Source organism: Colius striatus, chromosome 10 (assembly GCF_028858725.1).
Source record: "Colius striatus isolate bColStr4 chromosome 10, bColStr4.1.hap1, whole genome shotgun sequence".
In the NCBI taxonomy this organism is placed as follows: Eukaryota; Metazoa; Chordata; class Aves; order Coliiformes; family Coliidae; genus Colius; species Colius striatus.
Window position 1 is genome coordinate 23516293 of NC_084768.1, and position 18910 is coordinate 23535202.

Below are 18910 nucleotides of genomic sequence, written 5' to 3' on the forward strand. Positions count from 1 at the left end.
CATTGTCTCATTTTGTTAAAAACAGACACCTTGTTTTCTCAAGGTCTGAAAATCAGGGGCAGGTAGAAATGAGAAGATATTACTCTCATTTGCTCTTCTGCCTTTAAAATTGTCCTTTAAGAAGAGTGCTGTTCCTAAAAAAAAAGTACTAAAAAAAATGCTGGATACATATTGTTGCAAAAGTTTAGAAAGCTCTTGATTCCTTAAAAACAAGGGAAGCCTGGTCTGATGGATGACAGCGCCAGTTTGTTGCCAACTGTGTTCCAACAGCAGCAAGGAAGAATCTCAACCTGAACTATGGGATTCCTGTGGACACATAATGAAGACAGATTTATACAAGGAAACTGAAATAGTCACATCAGAATAGCAATTTTGCTCCCCTTGCCCCTAAAAAGTTTGGCTTGAATCTCTTGAAGACCATTGAGAAACGGTAAATACAGTTCTCTTCAGCATTACAGCTTCTCTGTAAGTAGGAATCTCTCTATATGCACAGCCTCTCTGTGTACTGTAATTACATCATGGCATAGACAAACCTGTAGTCACCAACTTACCCAAATTCTCTGGGAAGAAACTTTTCTTGTTAGTAAATGTCAAAAGTTACCCTCATCACTACTCTAGCTGTCATGCCTGGCATTTTTCCATACAAAGTCAAAATCAGGGGCTATCAATCCCCACCTGCCCCAGAGCCATAAAAGAGCCTTTGATTACAGTAATATTACATAACCTCTTTTAATGAGCAAATTTAAACCTGCCACCTAGTATTGCCAGCAGGAACTTTTAAAGGTATCTGAGGCATCTTTTTCTTTAGGAGACCTTCTAAGAAAGCATTTGTATTCATTTGGCAAATAGAAAAAGGAGCACATTTTCTAATTGACTGTGCCCAAAACAATAGCTGGTTGTGTCTGAAAACACACCAGTTACAATGAAAAGTGCAGTTAGTATGGGAATGAGTCATGAAGCGGTAGCAGAGTTTGGCTGGCTCGCAGCCTGAGACCTAATATAGCACCATCCTGCCCCAGAGGTTATCTTTGAAACTGTGATCTTGCAGAGAAGAGCACACTAGACAGTCTCCACCTTCCCACCTCCAAATTTTGGCAAGGTGAGAGGGTTGGTGAATTTGTTTATGAGCTGTCTTTTTTTATCTTCAGGAAAGGCAAACAGCACCAAATCCTTCCAGAGGGATGTTCTCACAGCACCCAGACAGCCAATATTCCTACTTTCCCCCTGTTGTCCCATCCTATATCCTGTTTTGAAGAAGTCCTCACTGAGCTGCACCTTGTGGCTCCTATTTCCAAGCAAACCTTGCCCTTTCACTCATTTGAAGGAGAAATTTCTAACCCACTGCTCCTGAAGCACTTAAGGGGGAAAGCTCTTCCTGGTACAATTTCTGTGGCTGTCAGTTGGGCAGTGGGATACATCAGCTCTGGAATTTTAATCTTAGACAAATTACACAAACCTTCTGCATCTCAGTTTCTCATATATTCCTTGGGAATCAATAAGATCACTAGATTACAATCAAACACTTAAGAGGTGATTCTAGCCAATGTGGGACAAAACAGAAGAAAAAACATTGTGCTTCACAATTCAGCTGATCCTAAGAATTGAGTCAATTCCTGCTGCTGAGGATCTGTCCTTTTATTTAAAGAGAACAAGCTGAGAGGAGAGATGAATAGCAGACACAAACGGCACCTGGAGCTTTTCACTTGTAGGTCACCAGTCAGAAGCAATGTGAGGTGAGTGTTTGCGACTTATCCTGGTATGCAAGCTTTTTATAGTGTCCTTTGCAAAGTAGATTTATTGGTTTCAAACGAATTTCTATTGCCTGCAGTTTTCATGAAACCCTCCATTGTCACAGTGCAGTCTCCGTTAACCCTTCACAAGGATACACGAGAGAAACTGCTACCACCACCTGAACAGTTTGCCTTTTAAAATCATACTTGAAGAAGTGTCCTAACTGTGAACTGAGTCTGGATGACCTCAAAGAGCCTTTCCTAGCCTTGGGTTGGGGCACAGTCATGAGAGGAAAGTTGTACTGCAGCTGCACATACTGTTCCTGACTCGTGCATAAATGGGGAAAGGCAGAGCCCAGCTCTGCAGGCTTGTACTTTACTCCCCACAGTGACTCTGCAGCCCTCGCTGGGTCTGCTCATGGAGAAAGATAAGTGTATGTGCTGGCAGCACCACAGGCCTACTCTTTGCAGAAAGTACTTTCTAAAAGAAAAAAAACTAGGCAGAAGAAGTAAAAATGAACAACTATATCATTATCTAATGTGCTGAGATCTCTGCAGAAATCATTTCAAAGATCCATATTGTTTACAGCAGCTGATGAGTCTAACAAGTGCTGAAGCCATGCTCTCGCTTAAAGTGCTAACATATTTACAGTTCTCAACCCTGTCCTTAGCCTTTATCAGTCATTTCAAGATGAATGCTCCTTTTGTACAGGCTAATTACTTGCACGAACACTCCACTAGCTCAAAATCCCAGATTTGTTTCACTTTTCCATTAGCAGTAATTTTGTGCTTTGGAAACTGCTTCATACAGAAAATAACCCCCACCCCTCCCCAACTACTTTTTGTTAAAGGTATTTCTATGGTTGTGACAAGTCCAGAGTGGAGGGAGAAATTAAATTACTTTTATCTGATGAAAGTCTTCATTTTACTGTACAACTTGTCTAAATGCATTTACCCATTGTTCTGCTCTGGCTTGGTTATTACTATTAGAATAATTTGTGAAGATCTCTATAAAACCAGATTGGATCAGTAACATCTTGACAAGCCACTTCGTAAAAAGTGGTTTTCTCATGCTCAACAATCTTTTTCTCTAGATATGTCAAAAATTTGCGAGGATCTCATTCTGCCCCCTTGTTCTCCAACAAACAGTAGGACCACGTGCAACTGAAAAGCTGTCAGTCACTTCATTTTTACTGGAATAGAAGGAATGCAGGCCATTCTGCCACTCAGTAACTTAATTAAAAAAAAATACAACCCAGACATAGAAGAAAAAGGATACAGTTATAACAAGGAGGTCTCACCCTGTTGAATGTTTTACATTACATTCGTTGGGTGACTGACCTGTCACAAACCAGTTTCAGATGCAAATCAAAAAATGCTCAGCAATGCAAGATGCATCTGTTGTTTCTGTTAGTCCTGATCCCACACTGCAGTCAAAAAAAAGATAGCATCTGATTTTCAGAAGTCTCCCTCAAATGTCTTCAACTGCAGCTCAGAAGTCTCCGTACTGGGTGCAAAACAATCCACCCAGTCTCTCAGTTACGTCTTAGATCCAGTGTTAGATGTCTAAAGCTATAAGCCTGTGAAAATGCTGGTCTTGAATTAGCCTTTGCTGTTCCTAAGGAACTGCCAATACAAACTGGGAGTGCATTTGTGCTTTCAAGGATGTGGTCTCCCAATCCTGCCCAAGTATTTTCTAAAAACAAGAATTCTGCATATGAAGTGCATTTTGTTGCAAATGTATAACAGAACCTTTAAAAGTCGTGAATGCTGTAAACACTAAAAACTGAGACAAGCTTCAGAGCTGTGTTCACGTCACACTGCATAGGCCATCTTTCCTATTATACACACACCAATGAAAACTACCACACATAATAAACTGGTTGCAGTTCTAAAGATTTTTGTCTTCCTGTTCAGAAGCCAAATGATGTTTCAATTACGTGCAACTGAATTGTCAGTCTACCAGTCTTTCCATTTGTATTTCTTTTAATCCACCAGAGCAATGCCATTGGCATCATCATCAGTTTTCTTCGCACTTTTCATGCTATCACCTATAAAACAACTATAAAATCAGCCTCTGAGGTACTTAACTAGATCTGCTTCATAAAGTGGATGAAGAACAAGGTTAAACAACTTGCCCAAGTCACAGATTCAGTGGCAAGGACGAGAATAAAAACCCATGTACTCTGACTCAAGTTAGGTAATATACCTTGTTTTCTCATTGCAAGATTTTACTGCTCTTATTTACATTGAACTTGATACTACAGTAGTTTATGGTAGATTTGAACTAGTGCTGCTGATGATAGAGCACCACCCAAGATCTGCAACATCTCCCATTTCCAGGCTAGTAAGAACTGCATTGGCAAACACAGCTTTTTTTCCCCTGTGTTACTAAGAAATAATACATTGCATTTCACATGGCATTTGTTTGATCTGTAAGGTCAGGCAATTCTTATCTTGAGGTCATTAAACAAGCTTGCTGATTTCAGGTGTCTAGCATTTCTGGACATTTGTATCTGTTCATATTTCAGGAGTTACAATACGAACAAGGATGATGATAAACAAAGAGAGGCCCTTCTTCCTTAACCTTTACTGTTAATGCTGCAGAAAAACGTGGGTGGGATCTGTGCAAAACCCTCTCCAACCCTAAAGCCTGTTGCTGGGTTGCAGATATGAGGTTGTATCTGTCCATAATATGTTTTCCTGCTTTCTGAAGTCACAATCAAGACGTGACAAATTTAGAAAGTTATAAAACGTGGCAAAAAAAAAAAAAACAAACCCACCCAAATTTAGACAGGGATGTTAAAAGGCAGCTAAAAGAAATGCTCGTGTGAAACGGATCCTCTGTAATTAGCCACTAGGGGGAACAAGAGCCATGCTGCTTAATTAAGGTGCAGACACTTCGAGCAGTGGCCCCAGAGGGTTTATCCTTGCCCAGGGAAGCTGGTTGGGGTGTTTGAATACTTTCCTGTAAACTTTGGAGTGGGATAAAACTTTTCTGACCTTTTCATTTTCCCCTTTCAGGTCTCTGTAAGTCTTGGCACAAGCAGTTAACAAGACTTGAAGAATTCATACACCTTTCACGTTTCCTAGCTGCCATTAACTATTTCTGTACCTGAAGCACCTGGTTAAAATATTTAAACAAAAACTTGAAAGCAGAAGGGAGGAGACAAAGGAAAGGAAGATGATCAAAAAGAGAAAAATGGCAAAAAAAAAATCGCAAAGCTTTATTTTTCAGACAGTGTACACTTTGGTTTTGGCTCTTTTAAAGTAGAAGGGGAGAAAAATGACCTGCAGTTCACGTGCAGACTGTGTGTGAGATGTAGAGCAGTGCTCTGCTGGTGTCGTTAGCCTGAGGTAGTGGTCAGGAAGGATGGCAAGGGACTGAAGGAGCCCCACTCACCCTGCTGACTTGCATGACTGAAGCTGCATCAGAAAAAAATGAATGAGGCAAAAAGGACACAGGCTGAGGACACAGACCTTTTCAACAGCATGGCTGGGACTGAATCACAGACAAACAATCTTTTCTATTACCATAAAAATGACAAATAAGTAATAGTTACAGCCTGTAAACACAAGACTCAAATTAAATAGAGTTCTAAGTGGTACACTGTAACTGGAAGCAGGACCCGACTCCTATTAGACTCAGCTCAGCCTAAAGAGTATCAGATGTTACTCGGCCCTTAGAAGGCCTGAGACATAAACTATGTGTGTAAGAGAAAAGAAGTCAAATGACTCATGACAGAGTTTGTTTTAATATAAATTACTTCTTCTGGCTCTTTGCTTTTGAAGACTTGCCATTTTCAGACCTTGAACAGCTAATCTAGGCAGCTGGCTTCCTTAGTCAGTGTTCTGCATTTTGTGTATGAAATGCTGGCATTCACAAACTTCTATTCCTTTGGCTAGGGGAGGGCAGTTTATTTTAGCACTATGATCAATGCCATTGTGAACTTTCCCTCTTCCAGTCCAAGAACACTGGCACAGCCCAATCAGGGCTATGTAGATACACTGTACCCACAAAACAGAGGATACACCACAATGTATCAGTCCTACAAACCTTGAGAGTGGACCCAAGGAACCAGCACTGATTAAGCCACAAGCCATCTCCTCCTCTTTGCTCTTTATAATGTGAGGACACATATAAGGGACTGAGATATGGAAAGAGTATGGAGAAAGAAAGAGAAGAAGAGGAAGAGAAGAATCAACAGATGAGAAAAAGTAAAACAAAGATTTGAAAAAAAAAGGCATAAACAAGAAGACAAAACTATAAGAGGAAAGAATAACCAACATCAGAGTGGGATTAGGGAGAGAGAGATGGTGGGGATACTGGGAAATTAGTGCCAAAAAAGAAAAGCCCCATTCTCTGCCATTACCTATCTTCTTTCTCATGTTTCTTTTATTTTTTCTGTGCCTGGTTCTCCTCTGGAACTTCCACATCCAGAAAATCACAGATTTAGCATTTTGTGTCTTAAGGCAAATGTGCTGGCTATCTGATGTTTCCACAGGAGCAAAGTTACACAGAGCAAATGGAAAGCTAAGCTTGCTCAGTCTCCCTTTCATGCAATGCAAGAATCATCCCTTAGATGGGACTATTGCAAAATTAAACAACCTTACAACCATGACCAGTAAATAATGAGTAATGTGCTTGTATAAACAAAGCTTTTATACCAACAAGTCAGAGAAAGTGAGGATAGCTCATGACAAAAAGACCCCATTTATCAGAAGGGCTTCAAACAGCTTAGCATCTTTAGGGCTATTACTCATCTCTCTCACCTAAGTACCAGCTCCCAACCTAGACGGTAACACATATCCAATTTATCTGCTGTGAGACACTCGAGCACTGCTTCTCTCAGTCTACTCTAAAGATACAGGATTTAACACCTAAACTACTCAAAGTTAACAAAAATTAGTGGTTTCACCACAACAGATAGCAAGATGCTAGTGTGGGAAAATTAGGCATAAACTAAGTGTCACCAGGCATTTGGAAAGCAAAAGGAGTCTGACACAAGCTACCAGACTCAGGAATACTTTGCTGAATATATCCAAGGTGTTTAAGTCAGATCTGAGATACAGGGCTGGCCAGTGAAGAGATTTTCCAAATGTGACCCATTATCACCCTCCAGCCCATGATTTGGGAGGGAGAAGGTTGGGCTGGGAAAGAGTACAGCCCTCCCCACATATTCTTGTCTTGCAGAGACACTTCAAAGAAAAAAGTTTTGATTAGAAGTTGGTTTATTTTACAGAGTGTTTCTTGTGGAGGGTCCTCTGTGCTTCCAAAGCTCCAAAAGAAGTGGCATGGTTAGATCTAATCACTTAATGCCTAGTGCATCGCTTCATCACTTCACTCTGCTCCTTGACAAAACATTGTGCTCCCACACCCACACTCCTCTGTAAAATTCCTACCCTGGTAAAGGTCTATGGAAGCCATGCAGAAGACAGCAATTTATAACAGATGCTCACATAGACAGGCCCTGTTTTGGGTCAGAGTGTATTTATGTCCTGAAGGTTAGTAATGCTGAGAGGAATACCACTCCTAGGAATGCTGCACATTGAGCACATCCCCTGTAAATCATTGTTAGCTGAAAGCTGCACTCATAAAAGATGACAATCCAACTCACTTTTGCTGTTTACACACACTTATAAGGCACAGTGAGATATGGACATAAAGGTTCTCTTTCTCTGTGGTGTTCTAGTGGTTTTCAGTCCTCATCTGGAGGAGTAGCTTTGTGGAAAAAATTGCAACTTCTGCTTTTCCATGCCCATTTGGTGGGCAGCCTTTCTGGCGAGATTTCCCTCAAGAGTGAAAATTACGGTCTTGCTAATCATTATGTGAACACTTGTCCCAATAAAAACAAAACACAGACATGAATCAATTTCAGATGGATTCTCTCCCTATGTCACTCACCTATTTCCAGTATCAAACTGTGCCTGAGAAATGTTTATGCATAATGGTCTGAAAAGTTGCTTCCAACCAAGAAAGTAAACAAGGGTTGGGAATGGTTATACATTTGTATCTAAGGAACCAAGGAAAGAAGAACCTGTGACTTAGCTGAACAAAGAAAGAAGAATGGGAACTGGATTCCAGTTCTCAGGACTAGGAAAGCCAGTATACTGAGAAAGCAACTGCTTTCTATTGCTAATAAAACTAATAAAGGTTATGAGATCTCTCCTCTACCATTTCAGATCCATGAGTATATGAAAGGGAATACAGGAAAACGTCTGTACTGTTACTCACAATGAAAAGAAACATATTAGAAATGCCTAGATAGCAAGCAGTCTTGTGAAACTACAGAAACAAGGGAAATTTTGAGAAACAAACTCAACATGGTACATGGAAGTTATATAAACATAGGGTGGCATCATAAGTATGGTCAAGTGGCATAAACTACCAGCACCAAGTCCTGCAACTAAGCGATCATAATGTCCTTCAAAAAATGTATTGTGAAAAAGCCTCAAGCATTTCAGACAGCCATTGCTGTGACTCCACATGCTTGTGCTCTGCCACAGAACAGTCTGATCCCCTGCACTGACATAGCAAGAGTGCAAATCCCAGATGGAAAATTAATCTCACAATGTAGTCGGATTGAATTTCCAATTCTCTAGTGCATAACTTGAAGGTTGTTCTGCTCAGCTACTGAAGAGGTGAGGGCAGAGAGACTTTAACTTGTTTGACATCCTGAACATCATTTAAACAAGACACGCTCTGAAAAGGACCTTATTGGCTACTGACAGTTACAAAGAATCTATGGTGTCCTCCTTTGTACTCATTCTTCCTATAAAATATTGCTATCACACTTTTTCCTGCTTAAATAGCCGGGACAGACAGGGGAGTCCAAGGTTCAAATGACTTCAGCTATGTCTCTCAGCACGTGGGTAAAATCTGCCCTTAAAATAGAAAGGAGGTGGATGACAGTAAAGTGTCTATCTACTGTATGGACATATTTATGGTTTCTTCATCTTTATTGTTTTCCTCAAGAAAAGACAGGGCCAGCAAGCTAAAAAACCTGTAAAATCGATGTCATTACTTCTACAAGCTGATCTTAATCTTATTCGGCTTGATAAATAAAAATCAAGTAATTGTACATCTCTGTAGACAAACTTCACCATGGTCATTCCATGGTCTGTTACAAAGACATGCAGCAGCAGAACCTGAACTATTCTAGGCAGCATATTTTCTCCTGCTTGCCAGGTCTTGGGCTTGCTGACAGCTGAGAAGAATATCACTAGTTTAGTAAGTCTCAAATTCTGCAGATTAACAAAACACTAAATCTTACTCTTTGCCAATATCAGCTCATGTGAGTTTATAAAAAGCAAAAGGACATGACAATACACGTGTTGAGCCTACAAAGATCATCTTTACATACACATGGCTGCTTCTAACACTGTAACAGCATATGTCCATGCAAGATACAGCACTCAGGTGAAGTCAAGGGAGCCACACCAATGTGCAAAGCTGGCTACACCTTCTGCATAAAGACACAGGATTACAGAGATTTCTTTAGTCATTTGAGCATCTGAGCAGTCTTTATTACCTTTTCAGTCCATCCTCATGAATGTGAAAAGTAGTAAAATGTTTATCACCACTCTTAGATAGAATGAATGAACAGGTAAGTCACATTGATATCCCAACACACAGAGCCCAATCTCCTTCCACCCATGCCCAAATAAAAGGCCATGCTCGTTTCACTTCATTAGTGTGGTACGTATTTAAACCACCTACTTTTAGAAAAATAATATGGCTACACCTTTAAGGACTGGATTTCTGAGATTGTTGCCTCCAATGTTAGTACTTCTGTGCCAAACACTTGGCTAATGTAAATGGGTAGTTCTGTTATAGCCAATATATTAAACTGACTTACTGCAGCTGCCTTTACTTGTCATTGAAGAGTTACGGAGAAATTCCAAATCTGAACATTTGTGTACTGGATGACATTTAAAATGGGGCATGCTAAGTTTCCACAAAAGGACAGCACTTCACAAAAGACACTGTCTTTGTATCCTATTACCCATAGCATCCACAACTTGTTTCTGAAAGGGTAGTAATATGAACCAATTGCAAGAGCTCTAATAGCCTTTATCATTTCAAGATGTGTCATCTACCAGTGAATTGTGTGTCAGATTCCTGTTCGGGCTCTGATCCAGTAAAGTACTTCAGCACGTGGGCAGTCCTGCTTGTCTTCAACTGAGCTTCTTGCCTACTTGAAAGTTAGATGATGTACCTAAGTGCTTGATTGGATCAGGGCACTGGAGTAAACTGGTGTCACTCCTCTGAAATCCTGGAGCAATGCTGATTTACATTAACTGAGAACTTTGCATTATGACTATGGACTAAGACCATCTGTCATTGCAGTAGCTATATGACCTGCTACAGCAAACTTTGACATTTCCTTAGACAAGTTTTTACCTGTAATAATTTCAAGTGATATAAACCAACTACAAATCATCTAATGTGACAATGAACCAAACACTACTGTACAGCATGTACTCATCTGATAATACATCAAATGTATGACAACATATAGCATTAGACATTGCACTCCACTGAGAACGTTTAACTGCAACAGGGTGATTTCTCTCTACTCCAATATAAAAGGCAGTCAGCAGGATGATATCAAATGATGGCAGCTCTGCTTCTCATAAAAGGACCTTGGGGACTCCAAGGAGAGTTGTGTATCTGCATTTCAACAGCATAGCAATGTGGAAATGTTAAAGTTAGTAGAGCAAACAGTCCTCAAATGAGAAGGGCAACAGATGTCAACCAGTATCACATGTCAGTAAACAGCAACAAGACAGAGGGTACTTTTCTTAGCACTTTTGTGAAAGCATCGTGCTGTCAGCTAAAGCCACATCTCAGCTGTTTGACCCTCTAAGTGATGGTGCTTGTATGTGTGACCAAACTCCCACCAAGAAAGGATTTCCAACCATATGGGAAATACCGTCCTCTGAAGTCAGCTGAAAGAAAGTAGAAATGCTGATGTATATTTATTGTGGCTTAAAAAGTGGAGTGGGGAGGGGTTGTGGAATCACACTCAAACTGACTGAAAGCTCATTCTGTGCTTGGCAGAGACAGACAAGCATTTACAGTTCTCAGCTTTAATACAGAAGGATCATCCTCAGGGCAAAAGAGAAGCTGTGATTCATCTGCTTCTTACCCATACTGCAAAGGCTTCTGACAGTAAGGCCAAAACATGCTAACTAAAAAGGCACTCTTTGTACCATAAACACTAGGCCACAAGGAACTGGACAGTGGCCATCAAATCACCGCCTTTTAATTTTTCTCTCTCATCTATATTTCTCTAAAGATTTCTGGTAAGAAGGCAGCTGACTCTATACAAAAGCCAGAGGCATTGCCAATATCTTGGTGGTTTCATGCATGCCATATTGAATCTAACTTTATTACACAAGAGAAAAAAACCCCTTTCAGTTAGGCAAAGATGTATTGCTGTGTCAGAACACCGAGGAAAGAGGTGAAAGAATTGAGTTCTTCTACTGCCTAGTCTCTGCTTTGAGTCCAAGCCCGGTTATCTGGAAATACACTCCTCAGCCATCTAACACCATAGTTGCTCACGTGGAAGAGTTTGGTTCTCAGCCAGCAGTAGAGACCGCATCACGAACTGTCCATGGCAACCCTTAATAACTTTGCTACCAGTCAGAGGTGAGAGAACAACTTTAACTCTTTGCACCACTAGAATACTGTCTCTAACAGTAGGTACATAATCTATGCACTGAAACTTGATGTCCTTTGTTTTATGGAGTATGTGTCCTGTCAATTGAGCTTCTGTGGTTTCTGAAGAGGAGGAAGATCCTGCAAGATCACAGCATCTGCAAGATCATGACACCTTAACACATTCCTTGTGTACAGAACGGTACCTAAGAACAACCATTTTCTTCCTTTGCCTTTCCAAAATCCTCTGTTTAAGAGAACAGGAGGAAAAAAGCCCATCCCAACACGGCAGGAAGGTCTTTACTAAAAGGTGCATTAATTGTGTAAGGCAAGCCAACAAAATGATTAATTTGCTGCTTTCCTTCAATATTATGTTTACACAAGTTGATTATAGCACTTAATTACTAATTCACCCTGCTCAAGAATAAGAGTGCTTTAAATTTTTAATGAGATGAGGGAAGGCAACATTCCCTAACTCAACAGGGAGAAGTAATTTTGTTTCCTCTTTTGATTTCCCAGGTTATTACCATTTCTAAGGAAAAACTAACCCCTCCCTGATCTTTCACTCAGTTCTTGCTTTTGAAAATATGGAAATCAACAAGGCACTTGTATTAATTTCAATCCATGACCTAGCAGGTAATGCTTTGGAAGAGGAATAGAGGATCAGATCAACTGAAGCACATCCATTGACATAAGGGGAACAAAATTATGCCATAGACTGTCTGATCCAGAAATGGAAATAGCCTAATCCCTTCCAGTTCTGTCAGCAGAACTGTTGACTATGTCCCAGTACTATTTATGGGTGTTCCTATGAAATGTTGTCTATTTACAATGGCCAGTTGGTCCATTATTGAGGTTGTGGACTAACCGTTGCACTAAAGAACTTCCTTCCATTCATCATATTCTATGACATTTTCGTTAGGAGGCGAATACACTGAATACTGTGTGTTCTTCCTGACTGATCTTCATAAAACTTGTGCTATCTGTGGGATTTGTTATTTGATTTTATCCTATATTCTACATGTCTCAGCAATTTCCTTAGACAATTGAGACATCCATTAAATTATGCATAATATAGCAGCACACAAAGAAAACTCTTGAGTTCCTTTAGTACAGAGTGGCAAGTGAACTATTTTACTTAAACCATCATAACTACAAACCCCTGTCTGCAACAGTCATGTGCTCTAGGCCTGTTATCTTCAAGACAAGCCAGGTGACCTTGATCTTCATAGTTTCTAGGGCTGCAAATAGCTTCCAGGATGCAAATTGTACCTAAGAGGTATTTCACTACTGCTAAATAATTCAGCTAATCCACATTAGGTAATTACCTAACCCCTCTTTCTATAGAATCTGGCTAATTTTTATACTCCTCTAATCCAAGTACTAAAAACAAAGAAAAAGCTTTTGCCCATCTTGTTGCAGGATATACCACCAACTTTTGTGACAACCAAAACTAATAAAGAAAAGACTACAGCTCCCTTAAAAGTCAATTTTATCCCTTAAAAATCTTGCAGTTATGTAGACTCTGATTTCTAGCTCCATGTTTTACACCAAAAATGGTTATAGAAAGTTACCAGTTAAAGGGATTCTAGTCAATCATACTAACTTTCTTTTCTTCCATATTGGACAGTAAGAAACAACCCATGTTAAGATAGCAAATCCAAAATATATCTAGTAATTTGATTTCATACAGGCAATTTTATTAATTGCTTTAATATGCAATTAAGAAACAGTCAGTGGGATGCAGGATTTTATAAGGCAATAATCCTGATCCCTAGTGTACAGCTTTGTCCCAAAGAGTAGGTTATCCAAGAAAAAAAAGAGCTGGATGACTGCCAAATCAAACAGCACCTTCTTCCCTTTTTCAATTACATGCAACTGAGGCGGAGTAACGAGGATATACTGGAAACTTTGACATTTATTTATTGAACATTTTTACTGAGAAGGAATTACTGGCTTGCTAAACCGGAAACTATATTTTTGCTACAGAAACAATCACATAGAAAACCTGGATCCTGCTGCTCAGCATGAAAGGAATGGCTAGAACCAATAAATTGACCCATCTAAGCCAGCAACGTTAAGGTTATTCCATTCAATGCAGCACATATTTCAAAAATCCAAACACCAAAACCAGAGCATTTATTTAAAACAATCCTGATGTCTCACTATTTTACACAGCACTGTCTTTTGTGACCCAGTCAAGCTAGGTTACAGCTCACAGGCAAAACAATCGAGACACAACAAAAACGCTAAAAGAAGTGTGTAGCATTTGTAGGGACAAATTAAAAGATAATCCAAATTGCAAGGAGAATTTCAGAAGATTTTCTCCCCTTTCTGGAGATTCTAGATAATAAATAAAGAAAAGATGAGATGGGGAAGAACTTAGTATACCGCATGTTCTTTTTCTTTATGGATAGACCAATTGCTTTAATTCAGTTTTACCACAAAGTAGAAAAATGTAGGGAGGGTAAATGAAGAGCAAAATGGGGAAGTCAACATTCTTTGAAGCAACAACATATGGTGGCCAGGCATGAGAGATGGAGGTTATAAATCCTTCCTTGATAGAATTACCTAAAGATGAAATTGCAGCTTCAAGCTTTTAAAACCACACTAGAATCTGGCAAAGTAACTTCTATGGATATCTATTTTGCATTAACCTTTATTTCCAACACTTATAAAGGTTCATCAGGCTGAGAATTTTGGTACTAATGCAGATGCAATCAATAGAAAGCGTGACAACTTTTACTCCACAAACCACTTACAGTACCAATAAAAAGATATGAAAATTAAGAATTAGAATAAAATGCTGCATCCTGCAAATAGTAACTTCTGTGGTTTAGAAAGGGAAAAGAGATAGGAGGCACTTTGGTGCTTGTGTCTTTGTGAGAAGAAACTTATTTAGAGGTACCAAAGAATGGAGGAAAAGCTCTTTACTGTTCCAGCCACTATGACCAACTGCCCAAGAAGGGTGAGAACCCTGTTGTGTCACATACATTCCCAACTGGGTTCAACATAAAGCTGTATGGTAGGTAAGTAAGCTGACAGAATGTACAAACAGGTCAGCTCTAACACAAAATGTACGTTGTGTCCCCAAAGCTGCAGATTTTGCACACAGACACAAGAACAGCCTGGCTCTGTGGGCTCAACAGCTCCCTGAAGCTTCACTCACTGTGCACATACTGCGCAGCATACACACACATACTTCCATGCAAGATTCCCTGGCAGAAGCCTGGCAGTACTTAAAGCCAAACTAAGATTATCAGCAGTGATTTTGAGGGATCCTGGCTTTGAGTGCTCTTTCCAACCTGTCCTAAAGATGCTTGATTTTTAGAAAGTGGAGAACAGCCAACCCACCAAAACCAGATAGCTTTTAAGTGTTTTGATTTGACATTCTGAGAAATGTGACCAGCCACTGAGACAAACACAGTAAAAATTCCCCTTCAAACAACCACAGACATAAGGAAAGAGGTTATTGGTACTCACAATTTTCTCCTTCACTATTAGACTGAGCAAACAAAAGAGCTTTGGAAAGCACAATAATGAAACACAAACCATCTATTAGAGGACAGGTAATAACCTCTGTTATTTGCAAAGACTACAATGATGCTGAATTGCAGCAGCATCTTTAAGAAAGGTTTTACAAGATGTGTTAGAAAAATAAAAGTAAGAGAAAGCTGGTGAACTGTCATGCTAGATATGCATTTACATCTCTGCCCTTCCCAAAAGATTCAGCTTCTTGCTTCCTGAACTCATGTAGATCTAACATATTTGCTGCAAGGTACAACTAATATCACCCTGGGTGGCATCTTCTAAATATAAGTGAAGTGAGAAAAAGCCATGGACTTGACCTGTAAGTCTGTGAAACAAAAGGAAACTCTCCTGCTGACTAGCAAAGCCCTTGGAACCAGACCTTACATGAATAGCTGCTGAAGCACTGAAAAAGGCAGAGGCTGTATTTGGGATTCCTCATGCAGTGCTGGGGAACTGGACTGTGATTTGTATTTATTCTTTTCCTTTATGAACAGCTATTAACTTTATTGATTCAGGAAGGAATGGGAAAGGAGCACAGCCCAGCTCCCTACAGTTGGAGGCAGATATTAATTGCAGGAAGACCCACAGAACCTGCAGTGTACTTAAGCCAAAAACCATTCCCATAACCAGAGAGGCAGGTACCTCTTGACATATCATAACAGTAAAAGAGCAAACACTTTTAAAATTGCCTGAAACATGGATGGTTCAAAGGATCTAGTTTCACTGAAAAAGACTTCTGAAGGACCACGCTAGGCACACTGACATCTACGTATGCATAAAATGCACATACCTGTTCTGATATTATTGGGTATGCTTCTCAAATAATTTTATGCATAAGGCAGAGTTGAAAACAAAAGGTAAATGAATAGACTAAAATCATATAAAAACATCTCACAAAAATTTCACAGCATTAGTTTTTTTTATTGGTAATGAAGATAGATTTGATTCAGTTAGATTTGAGATGTTCAGTTATTGCACAGTAGTGGAAAACACCTTAAATGAAATATCTCTATATTTGGAGGCAGAAGATTAACACAAGAGTAAGAATCAAATGTGAAGTTGTGTCATCAAAATTTGCTACTGAAATTCCATTTATCAAGACAAGTTCTCCTTAAAAGCACTAGAATCATTAAAGATATTGCATATTGTACTATATATTTGTTGTCATGGGATTAATTCTAATTGAAAAATCCTTACGAGAGGAAACTGCTCTTCCTGCTAATCTACACAGGACTGCAGAATACTCACATTTGGGAAAATGCCAAACACATCCCAGTTCCTCACCTTATGTTGAGCTGTTTACTGATTCCAGTGCATCGATTTACCTGGAAGCTGAATTGCCTATTCAGAAAACATATCCAGACAACTTTTTGTGCAAAATTTCATCTACCAGTATCTGTGCCTGATGTTAGCATCTAGGGACCATCCTGATAAAGAATTCTGTCCCACTGAACGCAGTGTACTGTTTAGTGTCCTTGTATAGCATGAGGAGAGGACACATCTTATACTAGTGGAACGGTCAAGTGGGAAAACAGATATGATTTGGGGCATTCAAACCCTTCTTTGGATTTCTGTATACTACTGTTGTTTATATAAATGCAGCTAAGTCATACTTTGGCTGATCCACTGAACATAAAAGCCCTACTGCTACTTTTACAGTCGGCCTCATTATTAACTCTGCATTCACTGTGGGTAAGATGAGGTATAGGTGTGTCATTTATTACTGCATAAATAGCGCTATGCTGTTTCTTATGTTTAATACTCTTCAATATGAAGGAAAAAAAGTAGGACAAACATAACTGAGATGAAAGTGTGACCTTGCAGGATCAGAGCCTTGCCAAATTCCTCTTTTTGTCTGTAAAATTATATAGCCTGACTTCATAGACAGTTGCTTCTACCTGCATGTCCATACAGTCAAAAGACAAATTGATCTTCAGTACGTCTAAATAACATATGGAGTTAAAAAGGGGGTGTAGAGAAAGTAATGGTGCTCTTGTCTGGCTATGTAGAAGGTACAAAATTTTCCACTTGAAATAAAGTCTGTACATGGTGCCAAAACGCCAAAGTGTAAAACACAGTAAAACAAAACCAAACCCAAAATAATCAGGCACTGCATACCTGTATAGATGCAAAATCCCCAGAAGCACAAGCTCCAAGAATAGCAGCACCCACCAAAACAGACTCCACTTCTTTGGACAGGACAACAGGCTTGCCTATACAAGAAAAAGCCAAGCCTGTGTTAGGAAGAATATAGCAGTACTGCACCAGCAGCACTACAAATAAATAAAGTAAAACAAGAAAAAAAAGGAACAAAAAAGGATTTAAAAACCACGTTCACAACTCCATCAACTTCATTCAGAGCTACAGTCTACCGTACATTAACAAAATCTCTCTGCTTTGTGGTTCCAGGCTCCAAGAAAAAGGTAGAATTTAAATAAAACAATTTCAGCAAAATATTAACACAGAACATAAAACACATGAAGAACAACCCCCCAGACCTTTGACATTGGCTATTTATTTCAAAGGGCCTGGTATAAACCTGTTACCCACACCCTCCAAACACACGTGCCTATTAAAAGCTGACCTCAGGGGAAAACAAGGTGGTATCATTTTTGTTTCTTTTGCAATGAACAAAAAAAAAGATTGTTTGTGTTTATTTTTAAATATATAGCAAACAAAGGCAGTCTAGTCTTGCTGGAAGACATGAAAATATGACTAGTAAACTTTCACAAGCTATGTATGAAATAAGAAGAGAATTCTAGTCTTCCCAAGTGTGCACAATACTAAAAAACACTGGATTAAAACGTACCAGATTAAAAAAAAAAACACCAAAAAGACTAAAACACTGGAAAACCAACCAAACAACCTCAAAATGATTCTGAAGCAGAATATAAAATTACTTTTTCATCACCCACGGATACTACGATGAACATTGTTTCCCTCCTTTCACACACAGTTTTCTAATGACCTGTGCTACTGTGTGAAAAAAAGCAGTAGGGAAAAGACTAATAAATAAATTAAAAATGCCCTGCTTTCTTGAGTCTCCTTAAAAATCTAAAACAATAAATCCTTTTCTAGCTGCATTTTATCTGCTTATCCTCACTAAGCCAAAAAAAGTTTAATATTCCTACAGTATTTGGCACATGTCTAAATTTCCATTACTGAGATAATTTCATTCAGTGAATGATGATGCAAACACAGTTGTGGGAGGAGGGCTTCCTTCTGTGAATATGCTCGATGACACTATGCCCCAAAAAATGCTGCTCCTGAGAGCCAACTGTAAGATTAGAAGGAGCTGAAATTTGGAGGAAGATCTGAAGTGGACCATGAGCAACTCCTACAAAGGGAAAGGCAAACACACACTTTTCAAAAAGTGATATATAATGATTTGAGATAAGAAACAATTAGTGACACAAAGTAAGTTCACCTTGCACTGCAGGAATCCAGTTAGGATGTAACTTTGCACTGTTCCACCAGTGTAAAGCTCCTTATAATCATCTTGCAGTGAGTGAGATACAGGGGCCACTGTGGTTTTTATGCCACTTCTCCCTACAGTTAGCACAGGCAGAGTGATGGGGAAAAATACAGTGAGATCCGAATGATTACTAAGACCAATCTAGCTAACCACAGCATCCCTTAAATTTCTCTGTACAAACATATCCACCTTAAAAACAGGACTGCAGGTTTGTAACCTGAGCATTCTTCAGGTTCAGATGGGCCCACAGCTCAGGACTTGGGTCAACTTGGAAAAGAAAATGTAAAACCTAAGCCCTCAGCTCCAGGGCTGTTTGCCAGGAGTTGCCAGTGAGTAATTTTCAGCGTGCTCTAAAATTTGCTGCACATTTCCCGCATCACCAGAGTGAATACAGAATTCTTACCAGCCAAACAAAAAGATCAAGATACTTTTTAAGTGGGCTGCGAAACTATCGATTGGCTGTCTGCATGGCTGAGTCATGGGCATTTGCAGCTAACAATAATATATTCA

General features: G+C 39.4%; 1 protein-coding gene across 11 annotated transcripts in view; it reads right to left on the reverse strand.

Moving 5' to 3' along the window:
- FGGY (FGGY carbohydrate kinase domain containing) overlaps nt 1–18910 on the reverse strand; it is a 308898-nt gene that overhangs the window by 9794 nt on the left and 280194 nt on the right. For 9 of the 11 annotated variants that reach the window (XM_062003165.1, XM_062003169.1, XM_062003170.1 and 6 more), the window contains one exon: nt 17044–17138. In XM_062003165.1, coding sequence (XP_061859149.1) covers nt 17044–17138 — 95 coding nt within the window. Of the gene's footprint in view, nt 1–17043; nt 17139–18407; nt 18475–18910 lie in introns of those variants that run through there. The other 2 variants (XM_062003172.1, XM_062003173.1) reach the window with 2 other exon arrangements.